Below are 27,878 nucleotides of genomic sequence, written 5' to 3' on the forward strand. Positions count from 1 at the left end.
TTCTTTAGGCCTATTCAGACACAATTATGATACTAAACTATACACAGCGGTCCGCATAGTGTTCAATGTCTTCTATTTATTCAATACTAGTTTAAACACACTGTATTCGATGCTAATTTAATAATGCACCCATTAGCCTAACAGCATTTTGTGTGAATGCTCAATTAAATAGGGTTGTCTGTAAATTATGTCGTTTCCTATGTTAACCCAATTGTCTGAATCCGTTACTATGGTAATTTATTCGAAAATTATCAAAGAAGATCTCTAATATTCTTAATGATTACATAAATTGAACAAGGAATCGTTCATCTGAACAAAAATGTTGAGTAGTCTGTTTTTGTAAACACATTTTTACCTTTGGTCCATGGTGTATTTACCAAATACATTAACGCTTAAGTTAAACATTCGGGTGCAATAAAAGCGGTTTTCACAAAGATACTGATGTATTATGTCATAAGCACTTCCATGAGAAAAGAAAGGTGTTCATAAATGCCTTTATCGGAACTGTGCGTCATGTTTCAAGGACCGCAGTGGGAATATACCTTTCCAGTAATTTTCTTTATGTCTATGTTTTGTTTATGTCTTCTTTTATCATGTTTGGGTTTGTTTACCAATTACCAAAGTTATTGTCTGCACGGGACGTAAGAAATATTAACAATGTATCCATCATTTATCATGCATATCATTTCAGAAATGCTTTTGTTTAAAGGACGACATTAATTGTATGTGACACTGTAACAATGTACAAGTTTGTCAAAAACCGCGGACTAGACATAAAATGAATGAATGAAGAATACATGAATAGCTCTATCTTTATACGATTTATCAATTTCAATAATTTTAGTTCTATTGTACCGTATAGCACTATAAAAGATGTATTGATTTTATTTATTCTGTGCAATGTATTTCAATATTATAAAAGATGAAGAAATAAAAGTGGGAGAATTCCATATAAGACAAAAAAAAAAAGAATAATAAATGAATAGGCCTATATTTGTTATCTTTATACGATTTATCAATTTCATCGATATTTTGAATTGATTGTATTGGTAATTTTCATGTTGTAATTTTTACCGTGTTATGATTCATCAAGATCATTTGATGTAAACATCAAATTAACAAGGCCAACAGCCATAAGTCGCGTGCTCTCAGAAAAAATGAACTTTCAAAAAGTAATGTACTTTAAAACAGTTCAAAGAGTACAGAAAAGCGATAAAACGCATAGTGATACCGGACCGACCGACAGACCGACAGAACGACCGACCGACATAGTGAACTATAGAGTCGCGTCCACGCGACTAAAAACAACAACTTGGCTTAAATTCTAGATTAAAATCCGCTAAACAAAACTAAATTCAATAATGTGAATAAATGAATAATAATACCATGAATAAATTGTTTCAATCATTTTTGTTCAGTTATAAAAATTGACAATAAGGTTAGACGTTCATTTCTTTTTAGTACAGTTGAGGCGATATGTTCGTTTTCATATGACAATACGACGGATGATTTTTAGTCAAGTCAATATTTATTTCATTTACATTTTACATACATTTCACGTGACTTAACTCGTGACCTCGTGCTCATTATTTACAAACTGACAGGTTACCAGAGTTTGCGAACATCGAGAGAAACGTTTTATAAATGATATGGAACTTAAAAATCGTTTACCTGTTAGTGTTTCCATCTTTTTTTCATTCTTGTATACATTTTCCGGTTGTTCATTTATTTTCCGGTCGTTCATTTATTTTCCGGTAGGCTAGTTCTTTCATTTTCCAGTCGTTCATTCATTTTCAGTTTGTCCATCCATTTTATCAATGTTGTGTCGAGAGTAACTGTTTTCTTGAGTCTATAAGAGTAATATATATGGTATATATTGGACCTGTTACGGGTTAGGTTTGAGCATAATGTTTTAATGTTATTTCTCAACTAAATACATAGACATAATCGTACAAATAGAGAAGGTTGCACGAAAAATGTTGGAGTTGTTTTGTAACATTAGTGAATTATTGAATAAAATTATTGAGATCTAGCACTCTGTTACAAGAATCCAGGAGTGATTTAAAAGGTCTGCTTGTTTTAACCAACACAGACCACCGTTTATGTGCTGTTTGGATATAGCTATACATTTCGAATGGAATTGAAATACATCACGTTAGTTACACATTAGCCTCTTCCATGAATAAATAACTCAAGTTTAACTCGTTGCACCATAGAAATATGTGACTCAAATACGCACGACATTGTGTTTGTAAACGAATATAAAATTACGAATAATGCATCGTAGAACACGCAGCACTTACGTAAGCCGCACGTTTTGATTCATGAATACGTAGGTGTTTTCAATGACGTGATGGTTGGCGTCTAATGACATTTATGTACATTTAAAGCATTGTTTGGATTACAATTATTGTTAAGACATGTTAGTTTCGCGTTTTATATAATTAATAGTAATAACGAATGTGAGAAATGAGATATTGTAAACATTAAAAGAGAAGCTTGGTTTTAACTCGGACGCAACGCAACGACGTATGCGCAACGCAAGTAAGTTGACCAATCAGAAGCGAAAGTTTGGATGATCCATCGCGTTCGTATTTGGTCAAATCACTTGCGCTTTTAACGTCCTACGATATCAAAATAATTAATATAGGCCTATTATCAAAATACTGAAGTGCTTGGACGAGGAATAATAGAAACTCGTGGTACAATGTAGTTTAATTTGTATATTAATTAGCACTTGGTTCCCACTAGGACGTACGTAAGCGCAACGCAATTAATCTGACCAATCACAAGCGATAGATCATAACTAACTAACTATCGCTTGTGATTGGTCAACTTATTTGCATTGTGCCTACGTCATTACGTTGTGTCCAAATGGGAACCAAGCTTAAACATCGATTTTGTTCACATTGCGATTGATTATATTGTCAAATGCAACGACTAATTGTATAATAAATATCATGATTTGGTTCATGAAAATAATGTCGTCCATGATGATTTGACGATGATACACATATTCTAACTAGAGAGGGCGCTACTCCTAACAAATGCGCTCACAAAAAGACAATCTTTTTCAATGTCTTGATTAGTAAACATATCTATTTAACAAATACACTGGTGTTCGTTGTTGCCTTCAATAAAAAAGATCATCAATTTCTTTTTTTCAAAATGAATAATGACGCCCTCTTTTTTTGTAAAAAGTTATTGACCGTTAGAGGGCAGCCTTTGGATTTTCAAGATGCAGATGCATTCAGCCGGAGATCTGTCGGGACGCGTTATTTTTGTCCCAATGTAGCCTCTGTGTGTGATTTGGATTAACACCGTTTGAATCGTAAGGTAAGTAAGACTATCTATATATTAATGAGTAATAACTGCAAAAGTGTAAACGTATTTAAAATAACAAACTATTTAAACAACGGGCTTTTATCCCGAGGAAAATATTATCAAAATTAGAAAGTGTGGACATAGGCTTACATCTCCTCATATAGTAGTTAAGGGTCTGTTCACACAATATTTCACATGATATGCATAGTTCAGAGCCGTTACACATCGAATCCACTAAATGCGAACGTTTCAATCGGTTACTGTATCACGTAGAAGTCTAATATAGATATTACGTGTGAATAATATAGGCACTTAATCATGAATATGTTGTTTTTTTTTCTTAATTTTTGATTCACAAAGAAAAGATTATCCAATTCAACCAGGCAGCAAGCCCGCGTCTGATTGATTTTCTAAACGGTTATAAGGAATAGCAATAATAGTATTTATTAGAATACACCAAAACACATAAAATAAACTGTACACGGTATATTATATGACCAAGATTATCTACCTTTTAAAACTAACAAATAGCAGACAGATTTTGTAATCTAAATTTAAAGGTTCGTAACATTGTATTCTCTGGTGGAATATATTTCATTTTAATACCGATTGTATCACGTTCTGTTGTGTACGAGAACACAATAAACTTTCAACTTGATACGTTAAGTCAGCAGAGTAAGTAACATATATAACAGGTATTGGACATGTTTACACATGAAAACATTCCAATACAGAAAGATATTAAACTCACATCATAACGTAACGACGTCAAATAAGTGTCACACAAAATGAAGATCTCTCGGTTAAATAGTTTTTACAAATTTCTTTTTAATACGGAGTTGATTCATTTATCTCTCATCATTGATATTTATTGGTTATATCTGCAGTTAGATGTTGGCATTACAATTTGTCATAATCTAAGTTATGACAGTACAGCATTTAACAACTTTTAATGTTTACATATTTAGTGATGGCTTATATATACGCACAACGATCTGTCCAATGACGTCATCAATTCATGAGATATGAAAGACTCAAACTTAAGAAGTTTGTTTGGGTTGGTGAGTAAACTTGTTAACGATTTTTAAAATGATTGAAAAGCTTTAGAGTGTGATCTAGATTCGTAATAACTTCGAAATGAAGACAGTCGTAAGCCCATGGGAGGTCCTTAACCGAACCCTAATTCCAACATTAACATAGGCCTAAAGTATACCTCAACAACTATAAACAGAATGTAGGCCTACCACGGCGTCATTAGCGGTGTTATGTCAAACGAGAGACTATTTCGAAAGCCGATTAAATTATTATTTAGAAATCAGGAGCTATATGAATGTTGCCCCTCAGCAGACATGATACTGCAAGATGTTTATTGTCGCTAGACTTGATACCGTACAAGAATCAAGATAAATGAAATATATCCGAGAGCGTCACTAAAATTGTACTATTCCAATTATGTAAGAAGATATCCGGAAGGTAAACAACATGCGTACATAATGCAATTAACTTTGGGGCACTAATTCAACAATTTACTCGTGTTTAACGTTAATCAATGTTCATTAATAGAAATAGCCGTGGCATTCTTGATTACCAACTTACGAATAGTACTTGCATTTTGATAATTGAATTGAATGAGTGACATAACACCAGTGTCACATGTTGATACGAGTGTATACTTTGGCCTCACTGTATTGGTTATTGTAAATTGTGGGCCAGTTACAAATAGATAGATTGTAGTACTACGAATAAAACAAGAATAATAAAATTGTGATCCTAAAGGCCAATTTACACAGACGAGCGGTAACGTTAAGCGGGAAACCGCGTAAGCTTGTCCCACGTAGAATCTGGCGTATCTATCCTGAGCTGCAACCACCGGCCCGCTCCGCGTTGTGGGAATAACATAGATTCTATATTTGTATTACAGTTACAAACTTCTATATAAATTGGCCTAATGCTGCAAAAATTAGATAAATAATAAATTATATAAATACAAAAAAACCTCCGAGCCTCATAGTTTCAGACAATGATGCATTCATGCCTGTCACGTGTGGTTTAATGTGAAAAAATGATTTATTTGTTTATAGCAATCCAGAGTGTAACACTGATTTGTACCGACAACTACCGTATTATTCGCATTTTATTGATAATGTTACTCTCTATCATTCTGCCTCTGATCGCGACAGAGCGGAGACGGATGGCTGACCCTATGAATGTATTTGGCTTATGCCTAATGTACGCATTGTTCATGCATGTGTACTTTAAAAAACGATCATTCATAATTTTCAGTGCAATAAATAAAGTACAATAGAAGCCGTCCATTGGGACAGTCCTAATGGGAAAGGGTACTCTTTTAATAGAGGTTTATTTGTTAGGATAACCACATCGTTATCCAGAACATTCTCTTAGTGTTTTAGTTGTAGACTTTCCGACCTTTGCAGATATTTTCTCCGAATAAATTGGCAGTACTCCATATTGACGAAAACTAGTCCCGTGTGGTTTAGACCCGGGCTTAGACTGCCAGTTGATATACTAGCAGTAGCATACTCTAAATGCCTAAACCACTACTTTATCTATTTCCGAAGTATCATAGGAATATTTGGTAAAACAACATCACATGTGTTCCACATGTATCAGAGTAACCAACCCTTAACCTAACCTGATACAGGCACCACATGTGATGCTGTATTACCAAATATTCCTATGATATTTCGGATATAGATAGTATGTGGAGATACAGCACTGGTTTAGACCCGTGCTTAGACTGCCAATTGATATACTAGCAGTAGCATACATACTCTAAGTGGCTAAACCCGGTCGTAGAATACCTGATCACACAATTTCAACAACATTCCTTTGATTTGATTATCGTTCTAATTAAATTAATGGTTAATTTTTTCGACCCTCTTGATTACAAATTATTGTGTGGCTTTTGAATAATTAAATGAGTGCAATTTAATGAACTCCGCATTGTAATTACATACAAGCCAGACGGTCACTCCTAAAATAAAAATAACTGGACAATCGTTATATAATAGACACGTTTTAATCTTAAATAGGAATTTTACATTAGTTGACGCAAAAATGATTAATTGCAGATTCAAATTAGTGTGTGGATTTCATATAATGAAATGAGTGCAATAATATTTATTATATAACACCTAAATAAATTCCTGTTATTTGATTGGACGATTGTGGGTCACATGGCGTGCAATAGTACGCACTATTAAACGATCGTTTATTTATTCATTATTTGTATACTGAACTCAGCATTGCAATTACGTACAAACCAAACGGTTCCTAAAATAACTGGACAATTGTTATATAACACATTTTAATCTGTGTCTAAAGAAATAAAAATAAGAATTTTACATTACATTCTACTTTATTTAGGCCTACCAATAGCAAATTGAAGCAAACAAAATAGCTTTCGCTAGTCGAAGGTTTGCCCCATATTTTTACATTAGTTGACGCAATAAAGCAAATGTTGATAACGTTTGCACCGTTGAGGTTGGAGGAAAGTGAATACGGTACATCAAATATTAAGATAGAACGATATCGGTTTAAAACGACGGTTAATTAAATATTCCATGTCACACGCAACTACAACTCTTCACTTTGATATAATAACGGATTCACTGATGTTCAAAGTTACTAATTTATGAATATTATTGTTTCGCAAAACAGAAAATAATTAATTACATTATATAAACAACATATTGTTAATTATATAACATATTGAAGATGCTTGAATTCAGGTTAATTAAATCTTAAAGAATGAGGTGTTTTACCTTAAACTTGAATTCTACGAAAAGGCAACATAACATATAAACAACATAATATATAGCCATTATCTTATTGTTAATTACAGTGATAGAACACAGGATAACGTTTGCTACATAATGGAGATGCTTGAATTAATGTTAATTAAATCTTAGGTAAGCTCAACTGGATTTATTGACTGTATGCCTATACTTGAATTCTACTAAAAGAATGTATTAGTAAATCAAAATTAAAACAACCTAAGATATAAACAACAAGCCATGATCATAAATTGTTAATTACAGTGATAGAACAATGGTAACGTTCGCTACATAATGGAGAGGCTTGAACTAATGTTAATTAAATCTTAGGTAAGCTCAACTGGATTTATTGACCTTATACTTGAATTCTACTAAAAGAATGTATTAGTAAATTAAAATTAAAACAACTTAATATATAAACAACATATATTATAGCCATGATCATAAATTGTTAATTACAGTGATAGAACACAGGATAACGTTCGCTATATAATAGAGATGCTTGAATTAATGTTAATTAAATCTTAGGATTTAAACAGGATTTATTGACCTTAGGCCTATACTTGAATTCTACGAAAAGAATCTACTATATTAGTAAATTATAACATAAGATATAAACAACATATATTATAGCCATTATCATATTGTTAATTACAGTGATAAAACACATGATAGCGTTCGCTACATAATGGAGATGCTTGAACTAATGTTAATTAAATCTTAGGTAAGCTTAACAGGATTTATTGATCTTATACTTCAATTCTACTAAAATAATGTATTAGTAAATCGAACAACAACAACAACATGACAATATGAAAGTAATACTTTAAAATAAAGATAGTAATTCAACTAAACGAGCACAGATACGAATGTAAAACACCGAATATCTGAACATCATGATTCCAGACCAATCTGCGTTGTGACAACTTTTCAATTGCGTTGCCACAAAACACAACGCGTTCGGGTTCGGATTTGAATGTTTTTTCAACAACACCATCAACGTCATTGTTAATGATATGATAATAACAATGTACTGATCATGACGTTCGTATAGAATCTGTGATAATTCCATTGGCATGCTGTCAATCGCTATAACATCTAGGAGCAATATACGTCGCTAAACCAGCGGCGGGACAATTCATTAACGTCCGTAGATAGATAAACGGCTACAGTAATTGGAATCATATATTCTCGTTTGTAATTTATTTCTTAAATTGACAAGACAAGGAGAATCAAAGACTATGTTGTACATATCTGATTGGCTAACAAAAACACGAAAAGGATAAGATATTTACGTATAAAGCATGGAAAAGTGGTATAAAACGATTTAAATTGTGAGGAACTATAAAATATATCGTTTGGCTGTTGTACAGTAAGTCGTTAGATTTATAGTTTGCGTAAGAATAAAAGTGAATGGGAAAAATCAAGATTTTCTGTGGATTTTAAATTGATTTATATCATTAGAATGGTATGATAAAGTGTATACTTTAAGGAAAGCCTTTGCAATAAATGTTTTATTCTACGAACTGTGTAATTGTACGCAAGTAACGTTTCACACCATCAATAAACATCTTATAACATAAAAAAAACGTCGCTCGACTTTTTGACGTAACAGTTTCAATTATTCTTTCTTCATTAAATGATGTTTTTTTTTTAATTTTATGTATTAAGACATTATACGTCAATAATTGAGTTAGCGTTTACAAGTAGAACATCTATTTTTGTTGCAATTATGTAACGTAAATATAGTCTGATATGAACAAAGTCCTAAACTAAACTATGTTACTCTCTAAAGTACCCCAACATAAACAAAAATACTAATTTTTCACCATCGACAACCGTACTCACTAATCAAACAATTCTTCTATACACACCATTCACCAAATATATTTACCATAGAGGAAAGATTGTTTTGACAATGATAAATTGACAGCCTGACACAGACTACTGTCTGCATACATCCCATAGACTCGCTTCTCCCAGCGTGCTTTGGACTTCAAATACCCATTTTTTCAGCCGTAGTAAACATAAGCTTCCGCGTGATACAGTTTCCTATTCCTAATGCTTCGTCCTCTTGAATATAACTGCCTAAAGGCGCGGCGCGAAAATATTACTGTAATACTAATTACGGTTAGTTGTTCTCTGTGATACGGGCCACACTGTTTTAAACTAAATAAAACTTTTATAAACCAGACTACACGAAGACTACAAAGAAACCAGGCGTGACAATCGTCTTCACGTGAATTTTTATCACGATCGTTTCCATTCATTCATTTACGTTACGATTATTGTATCAATTTAATTAATAACTAGAAGACAACTTACTTACAACATGAATTAATGAATAGATGCTATTCATGAATCCATAATTAAGTCGGTTAGTTGTAAGCATGGTCGGTGGTCCATGCTTACAACTAACCGACTTAATTTGTTGTATGTTTTTTGCGATTTTTTTTCCGTACGCGAGTTCCCCCATCGGTTCGTTACGGTAACTCTCTGGGAAGCCTGCTGCTCACCACCGATGCATGACAACATACACAAACCGAAAAAAAAATCGCATACCTGCCCAAGAGAAGTTTTTAGATACTGTTGATAATGGCATTTATATTTCAGAGAAGAATCATCGGAACAAGACGAAATTAAATTGTTTTAATAGAATCGCATTGATCCATTGATGTAAATATCAAACGAAAGTAGTTTTATCACATATAATGCTAATCGTATAACATTTAATGCAACGCATATATTTCCTCGTCATTTTCTGAGAAGTAGCATCTTAAAGGTAAATGCATGTTGAAACATTCATATAAACTTTTTTCAAAAACACGTTAAAGGCACTTTCTTTTCTCTTTTTACTTTGTGTTACCACTATAACATAACAAGATAATTTAAAATAAACGTGTTCTTTCCACAAAGCATCCATCATGTACTAAACCTATTTGATTTACACTAAAATAGCAGTGTTATTATCACTTCAGTATTTGTATTACCGTTTGGTAATTATGAATTTCGTATTGATTATCATACATTTTTAGTATTAAAAAAAAACCCAAACTCTTGAGTGTTAGGATTATGCTGAAGTTGGATATGATTACTATTTCCATAATCAGAACTTAATGAGTTTTGATAGACGACGGGTAATACGTGATATATATCAAACGCCCATCCGGCATTGTGTTATAGACAAGTTATTAACTTTAAAATGAAAAGCAAATGTAAAAAAAAAACTTTGACAATATTAAGAATTCTGGCAAAAATAGCATTGATTGATATGCATTGCTATCAGCGTCAACGTACGAATGGATTTCTTTTTTCTATATTCATTTTTTATTTTGCGTTAATAACTCGTGCAGTTTTTTTTTACCTTTATCAATATTTTTTTCCTACTTTAAGGAGATAAAACGGATAAAACACTGAAGCAGAAATATTCAGGATTCATTTTGATCACGTAATGCTATGCATTTAAATTCTCCGCGTTTAAATTCTCCAAATAATTTAGGGCAGGTCTGAACGTAATGAATGAAAACAGAACATTTTCGGACGAAAACCGATCAAGAATGCATCGTAGCCGGCAAAACACAGTTCCTTTAAGACTATCACGTACGATACAGCAGCAATCATAAACCCACACGGGAATACTAACAATAAATGATACAAACTTAAAGGCTACAATGGCCATCGGCTAGAAAACTAATAATAGACAATTTATGATAGCTCATTACAGTGCGCCCGATATGACATCAATAATATCACAAGAGTTTTTTTTTTGAAAACCAAAGATCTCCTAAACAAACAATAACATAAGCTGATGTCGTTTTTTAGATTAGTTTATTTTTATTTTTGTAAGTCTTTAGGTAAATTAAGCACTGTCCTATCAGATAGGTGGTAATCCCCCGATAAACGGGCTTTTTTGTGAACCAGTTCATCGGGGTAACCCACTACTCGTCTTGAACGATGAACTGAGTTTTGCATACACTTAAACTTAACAAAATCAGCGAAATGTTAAGTATTTAGGTAAGTTAATCACTGTGTCCTATCAGATAGGTTGTAATCCTCCGATAAACGGGCTTTTTTTGTGAACCAGTTCATCGGGGTAACCCACTACTCGTCTTGAAATGATGAACTGAGTTTTGCATACACTTAAACTTAACAAAATCAGCGAAATGTTAAGTATTTAGGTAAGTTAATCACTGTGTCCTATCAGATAGGTTATCTAAACAAAATCAAAATCACTGTGTCCTATCAGATAGGTGTCAATCCCCCGATAAAGGGGAGTTTTTGTGAACCAGTTCATCAGGGTAACCCACTACTCGTCTTGAACGATGAACTGAGTTTTGCATACACTTAAACTTAACAAAATCAGCGAAATGTTAAGTATTTAGGTAAGTTAATCACTGTGTCCTATCAGATAGGTTGGAATCCTCCGATAAACGGGCTTTTTTTGTGAACCAGTTCATCGGGCTAACCCCCTACTCATCTCAGCGACATTCCAAATTTTATGTTATAGAAATCACCCGGTGCTAAATCCGCTTACGCGCATTTGAAATCATTCATCCCATGTATTACCAGAGTGTCTGAGAATCCGTGCAAGTCAATACAGTGGTTCATTAAAGTAGCACATTTTATTTTACATTCTCTGCGCAAACCGCGAGTTCACAGAAGTTCATTTATTTTCAATTTCGATTAGTATACGATTTGAAAGTACGCACTGCGGCGTAATTTAGTAATTACAATATACATTTATGTTACAGGACTTACAATTAGTACACTACACCGGTAACTTATTCATCCTAATCCGTCGTGAGTAAAATCTATAATTCCAACTTCGTTGTTTCGTTGATCAGGACAAAGTACATAATGTCCGTCTTCAAACATACCATCCAACACAAACATTTGACGCCCGGGCGCAGTGGCGTAACGCAAAGGCCCCTGGTTTATGAACCCTAAGTGGCCCTCCAACGTTGAAAGCCTCGGTGCTTTTAGCCTTTCTCGACATTATGTCTGTTTTTTTTCTCTTGGCATTGATTATGGCCCCTTGAGCTCCGGGGCCCCTGGGGTTAACCAGTGGGCGCTCATAGCCGTTGCGCCACTGCCCGACATTTACAATGTGTGTAAATACCGTGGAGTTTCCTTGTGACGTTAAAAAAAGGTATACGAGTGAACCCATGTAAGCCCCTATTCCCCTCCCTTCATTTGAATCTCAGGTATTTCAAAATATATGATCTCTCCTTTATTAGTGTATTTATATTTAAATGTGTATTCAATTCCGCTTCATATTATTATTATATTATTATTATGAAATATACTAGATGGGTTGTATCAATCGATCATACCTTGAGGCGCAAATCTTATTATCTTCGAATCGTCGAAAAGGGAGAGTAATGCACGTTTCGTCATTCAATGACAAGGATACCATAAAAGGTTAATTAATGTTTTAAAATTGATATTAATACATAAATCCTCTTAAAATGTTAATTAAAATGCCATTATACAAAGAAATAAAATAAAAAAGAAATTTATATTATTTTTTTTAAAATTTTTTAAATATTAATTCATGGTTATCATCGATTTATTCTGTTCATTATACACTTAAACAGATTGATTGCATAAATATATTTTAAAATAACGTTAAATGACGTTATAAATATGAATAGATTAATAAATAAAAAATGTTAAAAATCAATAGCGGGTTTAGCAAGGTAAACAAATGAATTGTTCGATGAAAGTTTTTCGTGTATCCTTCACTATTCATTTCCGTTATTGCAAATAATGTCTGTGACCTTTGACATACTCAATGGAGGACCTTTATATAGATACTATATACAAACTATTAGAAGAACCTGATTAGTGCTGTAATTGGGGTTAAATATAAAGCTCTGTCTACACTATCAAACTAGTTTGACCATGGAACTATATGGTTTGACAAAAACAGTGTGATGTGCTCAAATAATGGCAGTGATGTGCCCAAATTATGGTAGTGATATGACATCATAATGTCCATATATGGGCACATCACATGTTTTTGTCACATAAAGTTTGATAGTGTAGATAGAGCTTTTGATGCTTGTTGCTTCGAATTGAAATTATATAAATAGGTCCATTGCTAAATGTTATTGGGATGGGTGCTACCGATGCTATGATGTGGGTTTGATATTGTGGAAAGACGTCTTGAAAACGATGCAACTGAGAATATTTCACTTATAATATCCACTTGAATAATGTATCGATGGATAGTCTGAATAACGATAACACGAATGGATCTAGTTATTATCTCCTAATCCTCGTTCGATGAATTCGCATGACCAATATGTCGGTCTACTTGACGCCTGGTAATGTTTATAAATTGCGTTATGACTATCGTCGGGTTGCTAAATCATCATCATGTTATCTATATAATTATTATTACATTGTTAGCCTTATGCCTGTAAAATCAAATTACGATATAACCAACGCAATCAGTGGCTTAAGCGTACATGACGACGCAACACCAGGATGCAAGTAACTTGACCAATCACGACGCGATAGATCATACAGTCTGTCGCTTGTGATTGGTCAACTCATTGCGTTGCGTCCAAGTGGAACCAAGCTTATGGATTCAGTCCGTTACAATAGACGTATTCGCATGGCTGCTTGCTCCAAGTCTTTTTTTTATGTTAGTCCGTTTTGTCTGAATACTACACGAGCTCATGTATTATACGTATGAAACTCCATATGTGCCAACATATACCTAGACTAGGTTGCTTTACGAGCTCCACAAACTACTCACGAACGATTTACTCGCAGTTCTCGATAGAATCAGCGAGGAGTCCGAGGAGCTAAATCTCCCCAAAATGTAAATGCTATACATTCGAAAAAGAGAAACACACCACGTTAACTTATCTCAGAATTAAGGGCAACACGCGACCCCTACGTGACCCAACATTTACACGTGACCAGGTAACTTCCTCTTGCTTTAATTACATTCGAAAAACGATCTATCAATCTTGTCTTAATTTTTTCAAAGAGGCTATATTACCTCTTTCACGGGAAATGAAATTCTCAAATTTCATGTCCTTTTAAGTGGAGAAAAATGCGATTATCGTTCTTTCTTTCAGTTTTAATTATAAAAAATAATATGGTTATTGGCGAAATTGATATACTAGTACTTAATTTACTGTCACCGATACTGATGATCTACGAAGATGATCAAATTCATCATTGTTGTAAATGGCGCATTCAGCACTCGCCTTCTAAATTTCTATTGCAAAAGGGGCCCACATGATATTAGAAGTTAAGCACTTCGTTCTATTGAAATAGTGATTCGCCATCAATTTTGAGAAAAAATTATTTATAGAGCATAACATAATTCAGAAATATGGTGTTATAATATACATCTTTACTGAAATATCCCATCAATTAATTTCAAAAATACATTCAAAATATAAAAAAAAACTATTTCTATTAAACCATATGGCCTAAATTAGTTACTGTGAAAATAAGCCTACAGTATGTTCAATTTACTAATTGCAAAACATAATAAATTTGAGATTGAAAATTGGTCAATTTACATTAACAAATAAATGCAATGATTTATCTCCACAGCCTACAAACTCAAAGAAAAAACTAGAATTTAATTCGTCACTTTGACGAATTATAGGTGATCATTTTTATCATTTTACTGAAATTAATTTTTTTTTAAACATGCACGTACGTTAACATACGATCGGAAAATGTTGATGTATGCCATCCTATTATATGCTTATAGTGCTGAGTTGTGCCTATATGCCATATACAATATGTACAGTATATACTGTATATCTATATACAGTGTAGCATAGGTGAAATTACGGGACACACATGTTCTAATTTTTTGGCATGATGACGTTATCAAACTAAACTTTAAGATGACAATTTCGAAAGATAATTAATTGAGCAAAAAAATATAAGATTTGGAAAAAAATTTGGCACGTAGAAGCGCTGTGCGCGCTCTTTGAATTGTGTATAACTTTGACGAAAAATATGAAAAAACTACTTTTTCACTTCAACTGGCCATATGTTAACGTCACAACATCCGATAGGCTTAATTTTTATATGAATTAATATCTACATTTCATCAGCTTTCATAATAAATTATAATCATCAAGGTAACCTTCAATTCTGAAGAGCTGTAAGATATTCAAATTTACTGCGAAGGTGAAATTACACGGCCTACGTTATTCAAGTTTTTACGCGTGATGACGTCATTAAAATGAAGATAGTGTCAACTCATGATAAAGATAATTAATTAAGCAAGCACATACTGAAAGTTGTGCGAAATTCGAGCACACATAACCAAGATGCGCTCTGTTGAATGTGATAATCTACACAAAAAGATAACAAATCCTAATTTTTAAATTCAAGTGGCCATTTGATGACGTCAAAACATTTTGTACGTAAAGTGTGTACATGAATTCATATCTACAACTCAATGGCTTCCAGAATAAGTTAAAAAAATCGGGGGTCATCTTGCATTCTGAAGAATTATTTTCATTTTAAAAAAGACCTATTTTTCACCATTTTCAGAACTTTTGTAAAATAAATGTGCGCATTTTGTCATTTTTAACGTGCTCATATAGCGTTATTTTAAGTCGGAACTGACTCAAATTTGGTGAATGTACTAAGGATGGTGAGTAGAATGAGATTTGTAAAAAAAATTCATATTTTTTACGCTTTTTAAGTATCGCGCGCGCAAAAACGCATTTTTGCGCAGTAATTTTTTGAAACACGCAAATGGCCTAATTCATGCTCTAAATTGATCAAAACTTAATTTTGAGCGTTTTAAATTTTTAACGCGCGATATCACGCGCATGAACCTACGTGCGCGTGCGTTTTTATTTGCTAATATTTTTACCCTTGATCTGAAGTTTACGTGTAGTGAATTTCATTAATATGTGATAATGAATTATGGAGATATGATTGATAATGTGATTTCGCAAAATGGCGTATAAATGTCGTCACGGATGAGTGATCACGCTGGAAAGCTTATTAGGATTAAGTTGTATTATTTGAAAGATATTCTGAAATTTTTGTAATCATTGACATTAAACTTTTTTAGATAATTGTTACACAAAATAGTGTACAGAAACAATAAAAAGAAAAAAAAAAATAAAAAAAAAAATAATAACTAGAATTTAATTCGTCACTTTGACGAATTATAGGTGATCATTTTTATCATTTTACTGAAATTAATTTTTTTTAAACATGCACGTACGTTAACATACGATCGGAAAATGTTGATGTATGCCATCCTATTATATGCTTATAGTGCTGAGTTGTGCCTATATGCCATATACAATATGTACAGTATATACTGTATATCTATATACAGTGTAGCATAGGTGAAATTACGGGACACACATGTTCTAATTTTTTGGCATGATGACGTTATCAAACTAAACTTTAAGATGACAATTTCGAAAGATAATTAATTGAGCAAAAAAATATAAGATTTGGAAAAAAATTTGGCACGTAGAAGCGCTGTGCGCGCTCTTTGAATTGTGTATAACTTTGACGAAAAATATGAAAAAACTACTTTTTCACTTCAACTGGCCATATGTTAACGTTACAACATCCGATAGGCTTAATTTTTATATGAATTAATATCTAAATTTCATCAGCTTTCATAATAAATTATAATCATCAAGGTAACCTTCAATTCTGAAGAGCTGTAAGATATTCAAATTTACTGCGAAGGTGAAATTACACGGCCTACGTTATTCAAGTTTTTACGCGTGATGACGTCATTAAAATGAAGATAGTGTCAACTCATGATAAAGATAATTAATTAAGCAAGCACATACTGAAAGTTGTGCGAAATTCGAGCACACATAACCAAGATGCGCTCTGTTGAATGTGATAATCTACACAAAAAGATAACAAATCCTAATTTTTAAATTCAAGTGGCCATTTGATGACGTCAAAACATTTTGTACGTAAAATGTGTACATGAATTCATATCTACAACTTAATGACTTCCAGAATAAGTTAAAAAAATCGGGGGTCATCTTGCATTCTGAAGAATTATTTTCATTTTAAAAAAGACTTATTTTTCACCATTTTCAGAACTTTTGTAAAATAAATGTGCGCATTTTGTCATTTTTAACGTGCTCATATAGCGTTATTTTAAGTCGGAACTGACTCAAATTTGGTGAATGTACTAAGGATGGTGAGTAGAATGAGATTTGTAAAAAAAATTCATATTTTTTACGCTTTTTAAGTATCGCGCGCGCAAAAACGCATTTTTGCGCAGTAATTTTTTGAAACACGCAAATGGCCTAATTCATGCTCTAAATTGATCAAAACTTAATTTTGAGCGTTTTAAATTTTTAACGCGCGATATCACGCGCATGAACCTACGTGCGCGTGCGTTTTTATTTGCTAATATTTTTACCCTTGATCTGAAGTTTACGTGTAGTGAATTTCATTAATATGTGATAATGAATTATGGAGATATGATTGATAATGTGATTTCGCAAAATGGCGTATAAATGTCGTCACGGATGAGTGATCACGCTGGAAAGCTTATTAGGATTAAGTTGTATTATTTGAAAGATATTCTGAAATTTTTGTAATCATTGACATTAAACTTTTTTAGATAATTGTTACACAAAATAGTGTACAGAAACAATAAAAAGAAAAAAAATAACTAGACATGTAACTCGTCACTTTGACGAGTTTGGTTTTCCGCCGCGCAAGTGGTGCAACATTAACATTAAGGGGATAGGTTGAGGACAAAAGGAAGTGTTCACGTTGGCATTATGACCTGAACTGAAGAATATGATATGTTGTTATTGCTGAATTTTATTATTTAAATTCATATATAGTATACACAGTGTAATCTGTATCCATATCACATACAGTGTAGAATAGGTGAAATTACGGGACCCGATATTTATTGCAATTTTTAACATGTTGACGGTTTTAAAATGAAACGCGAAGGTAGCATTTCCGAAAGGAAATTATCTCAGCAACAACGTATTAGCGTGTAGAAGAAATTTGAATACGTGAAATATTGATGCGCGCTCTTTTAAATGTAAATTAAATTACGCAAAAGATGAAAATACGACCTTTTTTATTTAACTGGCCATATGATGACGTCACAACATCCGATTGGCAACATTTTTACATAGTTTCGTATCTACAATCCAATAGCTTCCAGAAAAAGTTTTAATCGTGATTATCACATTTTATTCTTACGACCTATAACAGATTAAAATTTACTGTAAAGATGAAATTAATGCCACACGTGATTTAAATTTTTAGGCATGATGACGTCAAAAAAATTAAAATATTTTTAACTCCTGCGAAAGATAGTTGATTGACCTAGACAATATCAAAATCGGGGTGAAAATGGAAAACGGATAAGTGGAGATGCGCTCTATTCAATGTGGTAAGCTATGACGAAAGATACAAAAATCCTAAATTTTATATTCGCGTGGCCATACGATGACGTCACAATGTCCGGTTAGCCATATTAATACCTGATACGATATCTACAACTCATCTACTTCCAGAATATGCCATCCACAAAAAGTTGACCGTTTAGTTTAGAAATTACGACTGTTTAAAAAAAGGCATATTTTAAACGAATTTTTTAACCTTTTCATAAAAAACGCGCGCATATTGTCCAATTCGACGTGCTCGTATGACGTATCTTTAAGTCGAAATTGTTTAAAATTTGGTAAAATTACTAGAAAAGGCTGGAAAAACATAAATCACGCGAAAAAAATACGTTTTCAATGCTACGTGCGCACCGCACACGTAAAATGTGCGCACGCGTGGGAATTTTTGACATGCTTAAAACGACATGAAACGCGTAGAAAGTTGATTATAAATTAATTTTGCGCATTTTGAAATTTTAAATGCGCGTGCGCGCGTAACTTTGTGTAAAACACGCAATTTTTTTTCCACAGAAAGTTAGCGCATAATATAAATTAAACTTTTGCAAAGTTTCAAGTTGAAATGTAATTTGGTTGTCGAGCTATGTTAAATACGAGAAAATCGTTAAATCGCGCGTACGTCACGTTGCGCAATTGTAAGCATCATGAAAAGCTTCGCTTGACGACGTTACATAAATGTCAAAATGTCAACATAGTTAAAAAAATGTTATGTTTGCAAGTTTTAGAGAAAAGCGTTACACAAAAATCATACAGAAAGAAAGAAGATGAAAAACTAGACATGTAACTCGTCACTTTGACGAGTTTGGTTTTCCGCCGCGCAAGTGGTGCAACATTAACATTAAGGGGATAGGTTGAGGACAAAAGGAAGTGTTCACGTTGGCATTATGACCTGAACTGAAGAATATGATATGTTGTTATTGCTGAATTTTATTATTTAAATTCATATATAGTATACACAGTATAATCTGTATCCATATCACATACAGTGTAGAATAGGTGAAATTACGGGACCCGATATTTATTGCAATTTTTAACATGTTGACGGTTTTAAAATGAAACGCGAAGGTAGCATTTCCGAAAGGAAATTATCTCAGCAACAACGTATTAGCGTGTAGAAGAAATTTGAATACGTGAAATATTGATGCGCGCTCTTTTAAATGTAATGAATTATGACGCAAAAGATGAAAATACGACCTTTTTTATTTAACTGGCCATATGATGACGTCACAACATCCGATTGGCAACATTTTTACATAGTTTCGTATCTACAATCCAATAGCTTCCAGAAAAAGTTTTAATCGTGATTATCACATTTTATTCTTACGAGCTATAACAGATTAAAATTTACTGTAAAGATGAAATTAATGCCACACGTGATTTAAATTTTTATGCATGATGACGTCAAAAAAATTAAAATATTTTTAACTCCTGCGAAAGATAGTTGATTGACCTAGACAATATCAAAATCGGGGTGAAAATGGAAAACGGATAAGTGGAGATGCGCTCTATTCAATGTGGTAAGCTATGACGAAAGATACAAAAATCCTAAATTTTATATTCGCGTGGCCATACGATGTCGTCACAATGTCCGGTTAGCCATATTAATACCTGATACGATATCTACAACTCATCTACTTCCAGAATATGCCATCCACAAAAAGTTGACCGTCTAGTTTAGAAATTACGACTGTTTAAAAAAAGGCATATTTTAAACGAATTTTTTAACCTTTTCATAAAAAACGCGCGCAAATTGTCCAATTCGACGTGCTCGTATGACGTATCTTTAAGTCGAAATTGTTTAAAATTTGGTAAAATTACTAGAAAAGGCTGGAAAAACATAAATCACGCGAAAAAAATACGTTTTCAATGCTACGTGCGCACCGCACACGTAAAAATGTGCGCACGCGTGGGAATTTTTGACATGCTTAAAACGACATGAAACGCGTAGAAAGTTGATTATAAATTAATTTTGCGCATTTTGAAATTTTAAATGCGCGTGCGCGCGTAACTTTGTGTAAAACACGCAATTTTTTTCCCACAGAAAGTTAGCGCATAATATAAATTAAACTTTTGCAAAGTTTCAAGTTGAAATGTTATTTGGTTGTCGAGCTATGTTAAATACGAGAAAATCGTTAAATCGCGCGTACGTCACGTTGCGCAATTGTAAGCATCATGAAAAGCTTCGCTTGACGACGTTACATAAATGTCAAAATGTCAACATAGTTAAAAAAATGTTATGTTTGCAAGTTTTAGAGAAAAGCGTTACACAAAAATCATACAGAAAGAAAGAAGATGAAAAAAAAAAAGATGATGATGATGATGATGATGATTTCGTACAATCACAAGAGGTTTTCCTGCAACTTCGTTGCGGAAAACCAAAAAGATGATGATGATGATTTCGTACAATCACAAGAGGTTTTCCTGCAACTTCGTTGCGGAAAACCAATAAAAAAAAAAATAATAATAAAGATTTTATACAATAACAATAGGTGATCATTTTATTCTAAATGATCACCTAACTAGAATTTAATTCGTCACTTTGACGAATTATAGGTGATCATTTTTATCATTTTACTGAAATTAATTTTTTTTAAACATGCACGTACGTTAACATACGATCGGAAAATGTTGATGTATGCCATCCTATTATATGCTTATAGTGCTGAGTTGTGCCTATATGCCATATACAATAATGTACAGTATATACTGTATATCTATATACAGTGTAGCATAGGTGAAATTACGGGACACACATGTTCTAATTTTTTGGCATGATGACGTTATCAAACTAAACTTTAAGATGACAATTTCGAAAGATAATTAATTGAGCAAAAAAATATAAGATTTGGAAAAAAATTTGGCACGTAGAAGCGCTGTGCGCGCTCTTTGAATTGTGTATAACTTTGACGAAAAATATGAAAAAACTACTTTTTCACTTCAACTGGCCATATGTTAACGTCACAACATCCGATAGGCTTAATTTTTATATGAATTAATATCTACATTTCATCAGCTTTCATAATAAATTATAATCATCAAGGTAACCTTCAATTCTGAAGAGCTGTAAGATATTCAAATTTACTGCGAAGGTGAAATTACACGGCCTACGTTATTCAAGTTTTTACGCGTGATGACGTCATTAAAATGAAGATAGTGTCAACTCATGATAAAGATAATTAATTAAGCAAGCACATACTGAAAGTTGTGCGAAATTCGAGCACACATAACCAAGATGCGCTCTGTTGAATGTGATAATCTACACAAAAAGATAACAAATCCTAATTTTTAAATTCAAGTGGCCATTTGATGACGTCAAAACATTTTGTACGTAAAATGTGTACATGAATTCATATCTACAACTCAATGGCTTCCAGAATAAGTTAAAAAAATCGGGGGTCATCTTGCATTCTGAAGAATTATTTTCATTTAAAAAAAGACCTATTTTTCACCATTTTCAGAACTTTTGTAAAATTAATGTGCGCATTTTGTCATTTTTAACGTGCTCGTATAGCGTTATTTTAAGTCGGAACTGACTCAAATTTGGTGAATGTACTAAGGATGGTGAGTAGAATGAGATTTGTAAAAAAAATTCATGTTTTTTACGCTTTTTAAGTATCGCGCGCGCAAAAACGCATTTTTGCGCAGTAATTTTTTGAAACACGCAAATGGCCTAATTCATGCTCTAAATTGATCAAAACTTAATTTTGAGCGTTTTAAATTTTTAACGCGCGATATCACGCGCATGAACCTACGTGCGCGTGCGTTTTTATTTGCTAATATTTTTACCCTTGATCTGAAGTTTACGTGTAGTGAATTTCATTAATATGTGATAATGAATTATGGAGATATGATTGATAATGTGATTTCGCAAAATGGCGTATAAATGTCGTCACGGATGAGTGATCACGCTGGAAAGCTTATTAGGATTAAGTTATATTATTTGAAAGATATTCTGAAATTTTTGTAATCATTGACATTAAACTTTTTTAGATAATTGTTACACAAAATAGTGTACAGAAACAATAAAAAGAAAAAAAAAAATAATAATAAAGATTTTATACAATAACAATAGGTGATCATTTTATTCTAAATGATCACCTAATAAAGATTTTATACAATAACAATAGGTGATCATTTTATTCTAAATGATCACCTAATAATGTTTTAATTATTGCCAAAGTAGGCCCTGTATAAACTGGCAATGATACATTGATAGATAGTTATGTAGGGCCTACGCGTACGGAAATTACCATGTAATATAAGGCAGTTTGAGCAACCTCCATATTCGTAGTACGGGTAAAATCCGTGTACTACGTCACACAATATGTGTAGCTTGACATACCGTACGTGATACCGATTTCCTATGCGTTTCCACGTGCGGATTGCATTTCACGCGTTGAAGATTTATTCGTTAAAAGTCAAATTGTTAAACGTAGATCAAATTTTACCAGCAAAACTTAAAAATAAATAATTATTCAAGAAAATTCAGACAGAGTTTTGGTATAAACATGTAAAATCTAACTGTACGTAAAATGAAAAAAAGCTATACATTCAAACGTATCCGTACGTATCTTGTTGTGAAACGATTACGTAAGCCTATGCGTAATACGCATTAATGTGTATTGATAGCCTAGTTTACTATCCACGGTAATAACTATTCTTTGGTGCACGACAAACATGATGGCCTAATAATAATATGCCCTGCATACTAAGGTTATGTAGGAATGGAAAAACATCATATAAACACACTTGTTTCCCTTGAGTGTATTAAACTAAAGCATTACATTTGGTCGGATGAATAGAACTCGCGTAGGCTTACACTTTAAAAAATACCGCCTTTCAGTAGGCCTACAACCGATATCGTGGTGTGTATATAGACTCGACTTGATCTACCACCTGTGCCGTCGCCTTCCAACAACCAACAGTTGTAGCCTACACGGCTTAGGCCAGGACAAAACTAATACAAGTTATATTTTTATCCTCATTATTCCCGTTTCATGGCCTATCCCTCATAATACACTGGTGTTTAGTCAGGTTCACTACAGTACATTTACATAAATAAAATCTTACCCAGTTTTTGACGAGACAACACAACAGATTTAGTATAAATATATAGGCCCACGCCCTCTACATTTAAAAACGCGTTGGTGGAAGTTCGTTTAACAACAGAATATTATTTAAATCAATTCCTTCGTCAATATCAATAAAAGCCAACTAATAACACCAACATTTATGTATTGTTTTGAATTTTTAATTTACTCAAAAAGGTTTCTTATTTTATGCATTACGTATTTTTCAGAGCGGTTTATGTTTTTGTAATGATGTCACGTTTAATTTCCTTAAACCATTTGGACATTTCAAAGATACAAACCAATTTTGGAATTGTTGCAATCATATTAAAAAGCAAATGTTATACTGTTCCATTTGCGTAATGCCGCCGGGAGTATAATAATTAGCCATCATTGAAGTATCATAATTATCATTATGACTTTAGATTTTATTTTAAATTAGTAGTTCAATCAGGGAAGAGATGCTTCCTGGTTCAACGTACGTGGCCTTAATTTGAAAGTATAGTTCATATTTTCAACTACTAATCCAAGACCAATAACTTGCCTGTAAATTATTTTGCGTAATCAACTTTATAGTACAGAATCAAATCAAAATATAAGTTAGTTACAAAAATAACTAAAAGACAGAGCTAGGTCACCTGTATGTGACGTAAATTAGTTAAATGTATATTAAGTTAGTTGCGAACTATAAATAACTCTCCGGAGAGCGCCATCATAGGCCTGAAGACTTCCTCAAATTGGGATGGAGAGAGTGAGTGGGTAGAGTGGTGATTCTGATTTTTTAAAAAGCTATTTCTCATTACTTGTCTCATTTATTTTTAAAGTATTAGGCCTAAATAATGCATTTGTTTGTTTTTCAAAAACAGATTAGCAGGGAAGAATGATACAATCGTAAGCTTTCTGTGATGTTGTACAGCGTCTTTGTTAATGATAATAAGAAAAAAACAATGTCTTTTGTTATTGTATTAGGCTACTTTCTATTGGGATAAGAAGGTACACTGAACCAACTGGCAAGAAGATGTAAGTGCTTTGTAAATTCAATACATTTATTTATTTTATAGTTAGAAAAGTTTATAATTATAACACTTTTTTGATTTAAGATCATTCAACAGAATTAGTATTCCTAATTTAAATCAAACCTTCGCTATAAGTTATTTAAAGAAACATATAGTTGTTGAAAACCTTGATTTAACATTTATAATTTACACACATGAATTATTGTTAAAAGGACTCAAAGGCATTATTCAAATGGTGTTAATTAGAGTGTGTGGTTGTTCCCTGTGAAGAAAATGGTACAATCTGTGACGTAGATTTCAAATTGTTCATAAGTTTCGAAAAATTAATTGGTTGTTATTTTTCTTGTTGTGTTTCTGATTCGGTTGTTGATCTCGTCGATTGAAACCTAATTTACTGATGAGCCAAGGCTTCGTAAATCACTAGAAGCTATTTACCAACAAAACTGTACTGGCCAGATAATTGGTCACTTGTTCCTAATCCGCCTATTATTCCGAAGAAGTATAGAAATAGAATTTGCTTACGGACTAATCTTGTTTGTTCTTACTCACATAGGTGTTTGAATGTAAGCAGCAGCACATCAAACTTCCTACGTCGTACGTCGCTCTGCTATTAAGTTCACTGTATCGGATCAGTTATCATTCAAGAGAGGACTGAAGATATTATGGAGAATCAATAACTGTATAATAACAGGCAACCATACCTTATTATAACCATACGGATTTTTAAGAATTCTAAATGACACATCGCTTTATGAATAATTCTGTAAGTACCAAAACATCTATATGTTAATCGATTTTAGTGTGGAAACAGGTGTTTATTTCAAAACTCGGGAATTACACGATTTCCGTCGTTTTTTTTATTCGAGATATTTAACTTAAACAAAAGAGCTTCGCTTCCCGTTTTTAATGTCAAAACCCCGCCTATTAGACTGTATAATATTTCGAAAGAAGGTAGTGGGTTGAGTGACATGAATAAAGCAACTACATATTGGATTCGTATATAAAATAGACTGAGTCAGAAATACACATTTTTTGTTGGATATCAAGAGGAAGATACGATAATTGTGCCTTAAACACTTCTATTCAAGATCGACGCACGCAATGGATGTAAATGGAACAGAAAATAAGTATTCGACGGCTGAAATGGCGACTATTGGACTTGTTTTATACGCCTTGGTGTTTATCTCAATCGCAGGTAACATACTGGTTATTGTTAGCGTATTAGTGGTTGAGCGTCTCCATAGAGTTGCTAACGTTTTCATTGTCTCTCTCGCCGTTGCGGACCTAATGGTGTCAGTATTTGTCATGCCGTTTAACGCCAACTTTATTATTACCGGTACCTGGCATTTTGGTCTGTCTTTCTGTGGTGTGTATCAGAGTTTCGATATCCTAGCCTGTACATCCAGTATATTAAACCTTTGTGTCATTGCTTGTGATCGATACCTTGCCATAACGTCACCTTTCACTTACACTCAGAGAATAACTCAAAACTCCGCTGCCATACTTGTAGCATTAGTGTGGCTAGTGTCATTTCTTATATCTGTGCTTCCAGTAATTCTAGACTTCCACATTGACGCTGATGCAGAGGCTGCCGGCTTCTATGACGACAAGTACTTCTGTGTTTTAATCCTGAGTGGTAGATTTGCCGTCATCAGTTCCCTCATATCGTTCTACCTGCCAATGATCGTTATGGTTTTCATCTATTCCAGGATCTTCGCAGTTGCCAGGAAGCAAGCGCGCCAAATAGCAGTTTATGACAAACCGTTTGAAACGAGCAGGACCAATATGGCGCGTGAAAGGAAAGCTGCCAAAACATTGGGTATAATTATGGGTGTTTTTATTGCATGTTGGCTTCCATTCTTTGTAGTTAATATCATCGATCCGTTCTGTAACCGCTGTATCAGCCCAAAGTTGTTTGACGTATTTGTATGGTTAGGCTACGTAAATAGTACATTGAATCCACTAATTTATGCACAGAACTCAGAATTTCGAAGGGCTTACAAGTACATTCTAAGCTGTTATACATGCCGAGGTTTACATATCAGCAATATTGACAAAGAAAACTCTGATCTTGCAGCAAACGGCCATGAAAACATTCAAACTGTAGCAAATACAATTACAAGAAATAAGACAATGACTACAAACACGATGGAAACACAATACAATGGTAATAACAACAATAACTCGTGTAGCAATATTTCAGAAAACACTAACGACGATATAGAGTATATGACAACGCCTGGAGATACGGGAGACATGGAACTGATTAGTAAAAGTACAACTTCGTTCGTTCATCGAAGATATTCTGAGAGAGGACATGACAATAACGCATTAGATCTAAATTCTGAAAATATATTAGAAAATGCAAATGACGAAGTGTGAAATGCATTGATAAAGCTGGGTTTACACTAAAGCGTGGTTCCCACTAGAACGCAACGTAACGCAGCGACGTATCGACGCAAAGTGTTGTATTGCGTAATCGCAAGTGGGAACCGACGACTCAACAGTGCTGTAAAAATCGAAGATTTGATTTCACGCAGGCGGGGGCAAACACAATGATTGGAAGGGCATTTGCTTACGTTGCGTCGATTGCGTTACGTTGCGTCGCTAGTGGGAACCAAGCTTTTAGACACAACGCAAGGACATGTGCACCGCGATGGTCCAAGTGGGAACCAAGATTAATAATAACATTATAGATAGAGCCACTAATGCCTCCTTCACGGTAGCAAATGTTATATATTAACTAACGCCAAAAAAAGTTATTTAATGCTTATTTATTTTGTACTATTCTTTTACGTTGATATTTATGTATACTATTATGTATTTTACTACGTTTTAACACAAGAGGCTAAATTACAACACTGCACAAAGCATTGATTTATAGTAACAGTGAGTATATATATTTAACACTTAAGCCACTGTGACATGGTGTAGCAAATAAATTTGTATTGTGGCAATGTTCAGACCTTGGTTATGCTCATATCTTTCTAATGTTTAAAAAAAAGTTTTACTTCAATAATAACGTACAAATAAAAAACTAAGTCATATAAAGTCATGAGATTAATTTGGAACGTCGAACTAGTTTCTACACACAATTAATGCGTTTCATTGTTTTTTTAGTCATTTATCTAGGGCAGTTTATTAATAAAATAGTCTGTCCTTTCGTTAAAAAAACACCTAGAGTTAATGGTAGACTACACCAACGTGATGTTCTCACTATCATTATTTCTAAATATAGAAACAATCTATGTAATC

The 27,878-nt window shown here is 33.2% G+C and overlaps 1 protein-coding gene across 1 annotated transcript; it reads left to right on the plus strand.

Annotated features, from left to right (window-relative positions):
• The first annotated feature begins 3,259 nt into the window (after positions 1-3,259).
• On the plus strand, positions 3,260-27,586 carry LOC144838604 (D(1) dopamine receptor-like). The gene is made up of 3 exons (XM_078694030.1): positions 3,260-3,336; positions 24,577-24,627; positions 25,177-27,586. The coding sequence occupies exon 3, from the start codon at positions 25,725-25,727 to the stop codon at positions 27,003-27,005; it is 1,281 nt and encodes a 426-aa protein (XP_078550156.1). The 5' UTR covers positions 3,260-3,336; positions 24,577-24,627; positions 25,177-25,724; the 3' UTR covers positions 27,006-27,586.
• The last annotated feature ends 292 nt before the right edge of the window (positions 27,587-27,878 follow it).

This window comes from Antedon bifida, chromosome 3 (assembly GCF_963402885.1).
Source record: "Antedon bifida chromosome 3, ecAntBifi1.1, whole genome shotgun sequence".
Lineage (NCBI taxonomy): Eukaryota > Metazoa > Echinodermata > Crinoidea > Comatulida > Antedonidae > Antedon > Antedon bifida.